The sequence below is a fragment of the Engystomops pustulosus genome, chromosome 4 (assembly GCF_040894005.1).
Source record: "Engystomops pustulosus chromosome 4, aEngPut4.maternal, whole genome shotgun sequence".
Taxonomy (NCBI): Eukaryota; Metazoa; Chordata; class Amphibia; order Anura; family Leptodactylidae; genus Engystomops; species Engystomops pustulosus.
Genome location: NC_092414.1, coordinates 202,813,975 through 202,826,362, shown reverse-complemented (window position 1 = coordinate 202,826,362; position 12,388 = coordinate 202,813,975). Strand labels below are relative to the sequence as shown.

Here is a 12,388-nt window from a genome sequence, read left to right as displayed (position 1 = left end):
AGGTACCTATCTGAGAAACTCGTCTGAGACTTATAAGATATAAGCTTTCAGTATTAGTGCTCGATTGAATATGGAAGTAAGACGCTGGTGATTTATACGGCTTTTAACTTGCACTTTTGGATATTTTTTTTAGTTTGATTCTGATTTACTGTGGTTGCACTCAGACATGTTGTGGATAGTGTTGATTGAGGGGGCTGTTTTTAAAGGAAACCTACCACTTCTGAAGGTAGGTATGAGATGCATACACCGGGCACCAGCTCAGGGTGAGCTGGTGCCGGTGCTTAGTCTCGTTAGTGTTAAAACCGCGGTATCGCGGTTTTAACACTTTTTAAACTTTCTAGCAGAAACTGCTTCGGCGCTGCGTGCGCACGACCGTGCGCGCGCCTACATTGGAAATGCCGCAGGCGTTGCGCGCGCACGGTCGCGCGCAGCGCCGAAGCAGTTTCTACTATAAAGTTTAAAAAGTGTTAAAACCGCGATACCGCGGTTTTAACACTAACGAGACTAAGCACCGGCACCAGCTCACCCTGAGCTGGTGCCCGGTGTTTGCATCTCATACCTACCTTCAGAAGTGGTAGGTTTCCTTTAATGAGAAAAAATATATGCATTATAATTACTAAATCACTCTATTTGGCTTTAGATATCTTGTCACAAGATGACATAAATGTGCCCCCCTTGCTGCCCTATAAAAAGGCTCTGAGAAGCTTCTTTTGGCTTGTGACTGTCTCGCGAAAGATCATTTTGTTCAGTTGGACTTTGTGCATCAATAGTGAGATGCAGGATGATCGTTTCGACAAATTGGATCCAACTACTCTGTGTGGGAGAAGGGGTGTGCACACACGACGCATAGGCTCCAGACATCCCAGATTGACCACCAGTAGAGTGCATTGTATTACCACCTGGTAAGCACCTGGGATCTGCAACCGATCTACAACAATATCTTTCCTGACCCACTGATGCTGATTAGTATCAACTGGCCTACCTAGGCTTCTTCTTCTCTGGACTAGTCCAAAAAGGAATTGCCTTACAATAAGAGAATTTGTGCAGTGGAAATGTACATGTTGTCCACAATTGTCTCCAGAAAAAAACTGTAGCAGGTTTTTGGGAAGAGCAATCCTAGGTGGTCTTCAACTTTCTTGAGCTACACATCTCATTACACTGGCAAAAAATTTGACTCTTGTGAATTCATATCAACCATCCTGAAAACCGTCTAATTGTGTTATCAGTCTATGGCCACCAATAACTACTGTACTTCACTAAAGCCTCTGATTATCTGAATATTGGTTGTGCACTCTAAGAATATTTTATTGTATGTTCTGCTTACATCTCATACTCTTGACACTTGTTGGGTCTTGATGATCCAATTCTTGTTTAGGACTTTCAACAAGTTTTCTATTGGAGATCCTACCGGAGCCGATAAAGACTGCCATAGGCCCTGGACTGTACGAACATTATAACTCCTACAAGTCTAGAATCACTTCCTTCATATGGTACTAGGATCAGCTTCTTGGGGAATGTATGATCTTTTCTGCCCATTTGCAATCTGTGGTTTCAGGACCTTTGGTCCTGAAAGGGCTCTTGTGTACATGTATATTGAGAGCAACGACAGATTAAGAGGATTTCAGTTCTTCTCAATATAAAATTTGGTGGGCGTTTGGGTGGCCATGGGCCCCCTACAAGGCTTGAGACCCAGGCCACCGCCCAAAGCACCTACCGTATATACTCGAGTATAAGCTGACCCGAGTATAAGCCGAGGCCCCTAATTTTACCACAAAAAATTGGGAAAACCTATTGACTCGAGTATAAGCCGAGGGTGGGAAATGCATTGGTCACAGCCTCTCCAGTATGTAGCCAGCCCCTGCCCCAGTGTATATAGCTTGCCAGCCCCTGCCCCAGTGTATATAGCCTGCCAGCCCCTGCCCCAGTGTATATAGCCCCCCCCCTTCCCCGTTCTGCAGCACAACAATACCGGATGGATCGCACAGAAGATCTACGGGTGCCGCCAAAAAGGCGAGTTTTGATTTATTTATTTTTTTGACTCGAGTATAAGCCGAGTTTGGGTTTTTTCAGCACATTTTTTGTGCTGAAAAACTAGGCTTATACTCGAGTATATAAGGTATATTGTAATCCTCTCCTGGATCCAGCTGCTTCTCAAGTTATGTTCAAATGTCAGAAGTGTGATCAAATGTCTCCTGCACCTTCTTATCTTTATAAAGCAAAAGACTTTAAAGTACAATTTTAAAATATAAAACCTTTTGCACTGCACTAAGTAAAAATAAGCAATCCTCTAATTTACTCTAATTAGCTATCTGCAGGTTTTTAACCGCTAGCAGAGGCTTTACTTTGTCCCCCAGACGAATCCCCACTTGCCAAGCTTTATGGTCACCATGGGAAACCATATGGGACAGCTAGAGATAAAAGGAGGCTTGTTAAGAGGGGCTGTAGCAGAGGAGTGCAAGAAAATAGGACCTTGGGTGATGTCACGAGCCTGTGATTTATCACAAGCTGCAGAATGTCCAATTACAAACATTCTGTCTTGATTCATAAGATTGTTCTGGCTTCAGTGCCGTTAGCTGATGTCACAACCAGGAAGTGCCACCCACTTCAGGAGTAGCTGAATGTGATTTAATAAGAAATGATGATAGTCATACCAGGCTATATCTCAGGATAGGAAGAAGCCAGCAGCATGATACAGGTATTGTTGCATTATTGTTGTCAAAGGCTCTCTCCAGCCGTGCTAACACTATTTTTTGTCAGTAACTTTACTGTTACGCTTAAAATAAACGTAATGATATTTAGAATGGTTTAATATTAATGGGTATAATCTATGAGAAAGCACATTAAAGAATATATATTGACTTATATTATTGTAAAATTCATTTTTCATCCCCTTTGGTATTGATTGTTGAACTCACAATTGTTCACTCATTAAATTTTGACTCGCATCGCTCACGATTTAACCTTTCACTTCTCTTATTTCTGCACATTACACACTGTATAGTTATTTTGCACCGATGCGTATATTAGTAGGTGTTGCATTTATCATTTATTATCCTTTTTTTCTTCATTTAATTCTGAAATGATATTTATTGGAATCAATAATTTATCACCATATGCACCTGGTTCCATTTCCATCTCATGGATGTCCATCCAGAGGTTTGGGCCGTGCACCTGTGTGGTCGAGATATTGGGACCTAGACAGTCATATAGATGAGATAGTATGGCAAACTTGAGAATTACATAATAGAAAAAACCATTACCCCTCCTGGTAACATATCAGTTCCTGAATAACTAAAGGCGGTTCTGGATCGGTCCTGTCCCCAAGGTATATGTGCATTTCAAAAATTCCTGGGGTTTGCAGATTTGTACCAGCAGTTTTATTGTTGAAGCCCCTATCACAGCCTTGACCAAGAATGGGATGAATGCCGAGCGCCAGTTTCTTAGACAGAGAATTACTGGCAATAAAACGTACCGTACAGGCAGTCCCCGGGTTACGTACAAGATAGGGTTCGGAGGTTTGTTCTTAAGTTGAATATGTATGTAAGTCGAAACTGTATATTTTATAATTGAAGTTCTAGACAAATTTTTTTTTTTTGCCCCAGTGACAATTGGAGTTTCAAAATTTTTTGCTGTAATGGGACCAAGTATTATCAATAAAGCTTCATTACAGACACCTTACAGCTGATTATTGCAGTCTGGGACTAAAGTAAAGTATCCAGAGAGCTTCACCAGGGGTCACAGTGGGCAGAGGGGTCCGTCTGTAACTAGGGATCTTCTGTAAGTCGGGTGTCCTTAAGTATGGGACTGCCTGTACTTTTGAAGAATGTAGATATTTCTTGCAAGGAGTTACACATCTGGGGAGATGTATTACACCAAATTTTCCAGACTTTTAGTGTTATTTGCACCAGAAAATGCTTCCCGACGCATTTATCAAGGCTTTTAGACATGTTTTCAACAATTTGGCAACTTGTCCTACTAGGGGGCCTTGGCTTGTTCAATGGAGCAAGGTCTACCGAAAATAGGTAGGATCAGGCAGGAAAATAGCCAGCGCGCCAAATATTTTCAGATTTTGCACCACATTATGGTACACAGTTTAGAACAACTCTCTGAAGGCAGAAAGTCAAAGACAACAGTTTTATACTGAGCCAGAATGTAACGTCAAAGTAATAAATGTGGCGCAGCAAAACACTAGTGCACTGGCAGGACCTGCTCTAAATTGTTACATCTCCCTCATCAGCTTAAAGCTTATTCTCACTTCAGACTGTGTAAAGGCAGGTGCCTTATTCCGATCGTACAAGACCAGTCTGAGCCATCATAGACCCGTCTCGTATGGCGACTACGGTTTTTGTTAATCTAGGGAACATTGCCACAAGATAACCCTTTTTTTATGCTTCCAATAAGAAGAATATACTATCTGCGTTTTGTCACCCTGGTGTTGGCAGATAATGAATTAATTCCCTGTTAATTTAGGTGGCCGACCCTAAAAAACGATGATGTTTGTGAATGAGTTTGAACCTGTTCCAGTGGTGCCAGAAACCTGCTGTTATTTAGTAGATACTATATAGCAGTGGTGGCGAACCTATGGCACGGGTGCCAGAGGTGGCACTCGAAACCCTTTCTGTGGGCACCCAGGCCTTCACCCCAACTCATAAATTGCCAGATAGGACTCAAGGCTTCCTCCTGTGATCCAACACAGCCCAGGAAATGCCATGTTCAGTGCTATTTTAAAGCGACATCCTTGACTGCCAGGACAACAGGAGGAGCAAGAAGGTGTGGATAGCCAAACTGGTTAGATGACACAATATGTGCACGGTCTATTTCAGACACACTTCTCTGCTGTCATGTTACTGAGCTACACTGTCTTCTACCCATCACCATCCATTGGGTGGACAATTTGCCTATTCGTAACCAAGACATTGACTTTTATGGAAGGCACAAATATTTTTGCATTGTATAGCCACCAATGCCATGGAATAAGGGAACACGGCCTGATTTTGAGGTCAATTTATTGTATTTGATAGGGATCATCCAAATGAATATGCCAACATGTTATGTAAGTAATCGGTACACTTAAAATTCTCGTTTAAAAAAAGTAGTTTTTGGTTCTCCGCACTGGACTATTTGCCTAATCATAAACAAATCGGGTCATGACCCTCCCTTATGAGTTTTTAGGCTATAATCACCTTGTGGTTATCTTTCCTAATGGAAATCGCTATGCCCTACTGGTTCCATTGTATAATGTTTGGAATGATGACAGAACTCTAGAATAGAACCCTAGAAGCCTATATGAACACGGCCTTCTACTGTAGTAAAAATGAGTATGCTCCCTGAAATACACAAGTCATAAGTCATAAAGTTAATTTAAAGTCTTTTTTTTTTATTCATATAATACAGATTTGGTATAATCGTTCTAGCACCATATAAAACATTTGTTTTATTTTATAAAAAATAAACAACTGAAAAAAAAATGTTTTCTTTTTGGTCAGTAATTAGTAGCAACATGTTGAATCGAAGGAACAAGATAAAACAGTGGTCTGTGGTCTGTTCAATAAGAGGCAGCAGAGCCAATCACAGTACTAGCAATGAGGATCACGTGACCTATTGACAACAAAACTTGAAAACTTTTATGGATATTTTTTGGCACGACTTTCAATTTTTTTTACGCTCATTTGAGAACGGTGGTTCAAATGTTATGTTGAAGAAGTTTGATGCTGAGATAAAACTAACTACGCACAGCCTTGAGGATATAGAACTAAGATTCTCGAGTATCTGAAGAGCTCGATACATCACATAGCATTTGTCTCATCATCTATCGGTGTTGTTGAGTTTGGTATGGCCAACAAGTTACACTATTAGGGGACTGTGTATATCCCACTATCTAAAATTTTGGGTGACATGGCTGTGTGGGTAACGAAAGAGTAATAAGTTGTCTTTACGAGAAGTAAAATTTGATGGTACTTTGTTGTCATTAGGTCTTAATAAGAAAAACCTATAGCTAAAACAACCAAACATAACACTGTGGAGTTTTGGGGGGTCTTAAAGAAAATCTACCATCAGGATCATGGATTATAAACCAAGTACACAAACATGCTGGTTAGTGCGCCCTTTATCAGGATTTACTCTTCTTTTAACTTCTTAGGTCCTTGATTTCTAAGAAAATATGTTATAAAAACTATGCAAATGAGCCTGAGGGGCTCCAGGCTCCATTAACTTCTAAGGTGCGTGGAGCCCCACAGGCACATTTTGAAGCCTTTTTTTGTAAAAATAAAGGCATAAAAAGCTTATAGAAGAGCGGATCCTGACAAAGGGGGCACACACCAGCATGTAAGCGTACTTGGTTAATAATATATAATCCTGATGGTAGATGTCCTTTAAAGGAAGTCTACCATGTGTTTCTAAACCAAGCACACACATGCTGGGTTGTGCCTCCTGAAAATGTTCTTCATTTTGCTTCTAATAAGTACGTTTTTGAGGGGAATAAAAAGAATTTCACATTATGCAAATGAGCCTCGGGGGCTCCTGGCTGTGCCTAAATATTCACACCTTCATTTAGGGATGGAGTAGGTGGGCAGAAACGTAAGAGGTGTGAATAATTATTTGGCGACTGATTCAGAAGGGACTGCTGTGACATAGTCAAGAGCCTCTGAGGCTCATTTGCATAATTTTAAAAGATGGTTCTCTTAAAAACTAAGCTATTAGAAGCAAAATGAAGAATGTACATTGTTTCAGGAGACATACCCCACCATGTAAGTGTACTTGGTTTAGCAGCACTGCATCCATGTGGTTGATTTCCTTTAACTCATTGGCCTTTTTTTAAGTCACCAAGATGTTGGACGCCCGAGGGTGAAGGAACTTTGTACATAGAGTTTACAAAGTAAAAATACATCTTGAGAGAATCCAGTCTACATATTTTTGGTTTCCTGAGTAATGAGGAGATCTGTAGAACCCATTGTCATGGTTGGAAAATTCTGGAGTCCATAATAAAATTTTAGAAATTAAAATTTTTAATTGTAATTAATATTTTAGCTACAGTTTCCCTACATCAAGCTATAGTTCTGTTTTATACACGAGCACCATTAAAGGGGAGGGAACGTGACAACAATTTTTTTGCTGGTCTATAGGTTCTCTCTCCTTTCATTACATATATTGCATTTGTTCACATATTGCTTCATAAATAAATGAATTGACAACCAATTATGGAAGGCACAAATACTTTTGGATAGTACAGTCACCATCGCAATGGAAACAGGGGACCCGACCTTAGTGGGTATCTTTTGTTTGAGGTCACCTTATCTTGTTTGATAAGGATCATCCATATGAATACTGCTGTATGCCGGCATGTTATGTAAGTAATCAGTACACATGAAAATCTCTCCATCAGTAGTGTGTATTGTGTAGTTGCTGAAATTTTCCACAGCTTTTTCTCTAGTTATAATAATAATGAAATAGTAATGGAGCAGATGAGTAAAATCCATGCAAATTTAATACATAAAATATTAGGCAGTGAAATACCTAATCCTCTTCTACCTCGTTTATTATCTTTGGACTCTTGGTATTCCATCTTGGTGGCCAACATTGACGTTTGAGGTTATCGTTGTGCTGCTTGTCTATTACATCCCAATGACCCAAAGCCTGATTTTTGGTTTCTGATACAGTGAAACCTTCTCGAAAAACATAATCCAAATGGAGTTTCATAGTGTTTTGATCTTTCTTCCAATAAATATATTGTATGTTCTATCTAGCTGATACGGTGAAACCTTCACAAGGCCACAATCCAAATCTTTTAGTTCTATAGGATGGTCTTCTCAAAGTTGAAGGCCAATATGTTGGAACCAAAGGTTTGGATCGGTAGTCACCGTCTTAAGTAGATGGTCTCTCGGAGATGTTTAAGTTGAATTTTCTAAATCACTTTTGCCAAGATGATTTGGACTTTTAGTATCGGACTCCGTAGAAACATATCAACTCCAACTTTGGCTTCAACATATTCACTCACAGGAGTTTCATAGTGTTTTTTTTTTTTCATTCTTCCAATAAATATATGGTATGTTCTATCTAAGTAGCTTCATTATTTACATGATGGTAAAGTTACCATTTTGCTACAGTAAAAAGTCATCTATGAAGAAGACAAAATCAGAGCTGTAGTCGGATTGTAGAAAACTAGAGTTGTTTTAGCCTTAAACAAACAAGAAGGTTCTTTTTACAGTTTGAGCACCTAAAACCCCCTTTTGTGCAAATTGGTTAAGATATTTATGGCTGACTTGGCTGGGTCTGTTATATCCAAAATGCCTTTATCTATTGGAGAAAATATTGTCAATGTTAAAGGAACCCAATAATGTTGAAGGGTAGTTAAGTAGGCAAATCTAGGGACACTTTTTGAATTGAATTTGATTTTGAGTAGTTGTATCAGACTAAAGCCTAAAATTCTGAAGATCATCTAAATATCTAGACTTGATATAACCATAAAACTTTTTGAATTTGGTCTTTTGACCTTTTAGGCATCGCATTATTTTGAGCAGTTGTATCAGACTAGATATTTAGATGATCTTCAGAATTTTAGACTTTAGACTTGCTATAACCATAAAACTTTTTGAATTGAGTCTTTTGACCTTTTCGGCATCACATTATTTTGAGCAGTTGTATCAGACTAAAGTTTAAAGTTCGGAAGATCATCTAAAAATCTAGACTTGATATGACCCTAAAACTTTTTGAATTGAGTCTTTTGACCTTTTCGGCATCACATTATTTTGAGCAGTTGTATCAGACTAAAGTCTAAAGTTCGGAAGATCATCTAAATATCTAGACTTGCTATAACCCTAAAACTTTTTGAATTGAGTCTTTTGACCTTTTAGGCATCACATTATTTTGAGCAGTTGTATCAGACTAAAGTCTCAAATTCTGAAGATCATCTAAAAATCTAGACTTGCTATAACCATAAAACTTTTTGAATTTGGTCTTTTGACCTTTTAGGCATCACATTATTTTGAGCAGTTGTATCAGACTTAAGTCTAAAGTTCGGAAGATCATCTAAATATCTTGATATAACCATAAAGGTTAGAGAGGATTAGGTAAAGTTGAGTTAAGCAATGAGTTTTCTATTACATGAGGAAACAGTATGAAGAAATTAAATATTTTTTTTCCTTAACCTCAATACACAGAGCCCATCTTTAAAGATTAATAATGGAATTCAAAAACTATACACAAAAATATACAGTACATTTACGTCAATACGGTTAGTGACACCAGAGCAGTGTCACTAACCTATCAAACCTTTGCAAATGTGGGGTCTCAGATTAGATATAACACGTGTTAAAGATTATAACATAACATTCTCTGGTCAGATTGGAAGGAGGCAGTATTCAGTGTATGACTGATGGCTGAAGACTATCGGATCAATTTATTGCAGCGAGTTCTGTTACTGGGGGCATTAAAGCAACATCCTGATTGGACAATTATGCTCCAGTGCAAAACCAGGCGTGATTCAGATTTTCAGGGAGAGATAATCCTGTAGGTTGAGACTTCCACTTTAAAATATGGTTGTATGTGGTCCATCCAGGTCTTCAAGGTCATAATTATTTGGTGTACTATAACCCTACAAGGGTAAACCCTCACTGGAAACACACCTCTAGAATCCCCTGCAGTTAACAAATCAAAAATATATAACAAAAATAAAAATAGACAAAACCACATTGATGAATTTTTGTCATTGATGACCAATGGAAGTTTTTTAGATTGTTGGCCATAAAAAACTCTTTTTTTGAGGGAGAGCAAATTGTGGAGTCTCTCACTTGTGTTTTTCTATTAGCCGTTAAAGCAGACTGGCCCCAACTCAAAGCCAAACTTCTGACTGCTTTCTCCAAAGTCACTGACGGCAACGTCCCTGAGGGGTAGATGCTCTACTTTGTAGGTGTTGATCTCAAGCACTGTTCGCTCTATTCCCTTACGATACTAGAACGAGAAAAAAACAACGTGTGATTAGATGACTGTTGAATTCAATGTTGATTGTTGTCTATGTTGAGTAGTATTCTATTAAGTTAGCACCAAGAACTAAAGAAAAATAAATTCTATTTGGGACAAAAGAAAAGACGGTCCTATGATTTCTGATTTTAAAAAGATTCCATAAGCTATGAGTATCATTAAGCTAGTGCTTAAATTTGGCTGGATACTTCTAAATTCTACAAGCCAATAAAGAATTACTGTAGTTGTACAGACCAATAGAATTAATCCATGATGATGGCATACTATTGAGGGGGTTTCCAGTAATTTTGGACAATCCAACATGGGCAAGGACAAGAGCGAGGAAAACATCCGCTGGAGATCATGCGCCCGATATCCTGTGTGTGTCGCTTCCCCACTCAGGTCTGACAGAGTTCCCCATCTTTTAAGTGGTGCATGTAAGTGCTTGGGCTTGCGACACACTTTGAAAGTTAAATCCCACGCTCAGTCCGAATCAGTCGGACCCCCCCCAATTTGTGTTGCATGGAAGCCAAAAAACAATCACGTACGACACAATCCCTGCACAGACCCCTGTTAAATACCAGTCCAAGCCGTGCAATCCCCGTAAACGCCGAACAGTCCGCCAAATGTGCGTTCCGCGACCCTTAGTAAATGAGCCCCTAAGTGTCTTCCGGCCTAGCCAGAGATCAGCCAAGGAAGTGTTGGTTGTCAGGACCTGCTGTGGCCACTGAATGGTCATTATTGTCTTTTGTCTTTTTTTATGCTTTGTTTGATGAAGTTGGTAATAACAAGATTTCAAGTACATTTCTGAGTTTCAGAACTTACTTGACAGCCATCATATAACGCTCTTAGCTGTGGTATACGACTCTGGGAGAGCGTCTCCTCGTTGTCCGCCCTGAACTTTATCGACCGGTCGTGGTTTCCCCTTGATAGATCAAACCATCCCGCAGACTGCTGACAATTGTAAGTGAAGTTCTGACGGCCTACGGCACTCAGTAGTTTTAGGAAGGTCATTTGTACCACGTGAACGGGATTTCCATCCGCATCAATGTAGTGGAACTGTTGGAGTCGTACAACAACGAAGTTACAATGCAGTAAAAAATTTATGACAAGAGAGGATCTAAGACACCAAGGAATAGGAATAACGGTACCTTCTTCCCTCTTTTGAAAGTGCTGTACCAATCCCCAGGGGTTTCTTTACTCCATGCTGCAACTTTAACCTGGTAAGACAAAAAGCCTGGGTTCAGTGGCTAACACACTTTTAATTTTAAGCGGCCCTTCTGAAACCCCATTTTTGCTAATGCATAAGAGTTTTTGGAGGTATGGAGAACTTTTGGGGAGTTGTACTGACCGACTCAAACTTTTTGTCTGGATACAGGCAGGTTTCTCCACCAGCTGTAAAATTGCAAAAGACCTTGAACGCGTCTCTGTTACATCCTTGGTTTGGATCAATCCAGTATTCACCTAAAATGACCAAAAAATACAAAAACACTTCAATAAGACATATTTTTTTAGATTAAGAGCCTTTCCCTTTATCTCCTCCTATTACTTCATAAATCATCTCCTCTATCCACTCCTACTAGACCATATATCTTCCCTATATCTCCTCCTATTACTCCATATATCCTCCTATATCTCTCCCTATTACTCCATATATCCTCCGTATATCTCCTCCTATTACTCCATATATCCACCCTATATCTCCTCCTATTACTCCATATATCCTCCTATATCTCCTCCTATTACTCCATATATCCTCCCTATATCTCCTCCTATTACTCCATATATCCTCCCCTATATCTCCTCCTATTACTCCATATATCCACCCTATATCTCCTCCTATTACTCCATATATCCTCCTATATCTCCTCCTATTACTCCATATATCCACCCTATATCTCCTCCTATTACTCCATATATCCTCCTATATCTCCTCCTATTACTCCATATATCCTCCCCTATATCTCCTCCTATTACTCCATATATCCCCCCTATATCTCCTCCTATTACTCCATATATCCTCCTATATCTCCTCCTATTACTCCATATATCCCCCCTATATCTCTCCCTATTACTCCATATATCCTCCGTATATCTCCTTCTATTACTCCATATATCCTCCTATACCTCCTCCTATTACTCCATATATCCTCCTATATCTCCTCCTATTACTCCATATATCCTCCCTATATCTCCTCCTATTACTCCATATATCCTCCTATATCTCCTCCTATTACTCCATATATCCTCCTATATCTCCTCCTATTACTCCATATATCCTCCCTATATCTCCTCCTATTACTCCATATATCCTCCTATATCTCCTCCTATTACTCCATATATCCCCCCTATATCTCTCCCTATTACTCCATATATCCTCCGTATATCTCCTTCTATTACTCCATATATCCTCCTATACCTCCTCCTATTACTC

The 12,388-nt window shown here is 39.4% G+C and overlaps 2 protein-coding genes across 5 annotated transcripts in view; one reads left to right on the top strand and one right to left on the bottom strand.

Annotated features, from left to right (window-relative positions):
- RDH8 (retinol dehydrogenase 8) overlaps positions 1–12,388 on the top strand; it is a 192,369-nt gene that overhangs the window by 4,178 nt on the left and 175,803 nt on the right. The window lies entirely within an intron of this gene.
- The window catches only part of COL5A3 (collagen type V alpha 3 chain), a 111,340-nt gene continuing 105,861 nt past the window's right edge, over positions 6,910–12,388 (bottom strand). For all 3 annotated transcript variants that reach the window (XM_072149452.1, XM_072149453.1, XM_072149454.1), the window contains 4 exons: positions 11,306–11,418; positions 11,106–11,174; positions 10,780–11,013; positions 6,910–9,945 (listed from right to left, as the gene is read on the bottom strand). In XM_072149452.1, the coding sequence (XP_072005553.1) occupies positions 9,799–9,945; positions 10,780–11,013; positions 11,106–11,174; positions 11,306–11,418 (563 nt within the window). In that variant the 3' untranslated portion in view covers positions 6,910–9,798. The remainder of the gene's footprint in view (positions 9,946–10,779; positions 11,014–11,105; positions 11,175–11,305; positions 11,419–12,388) is intronic.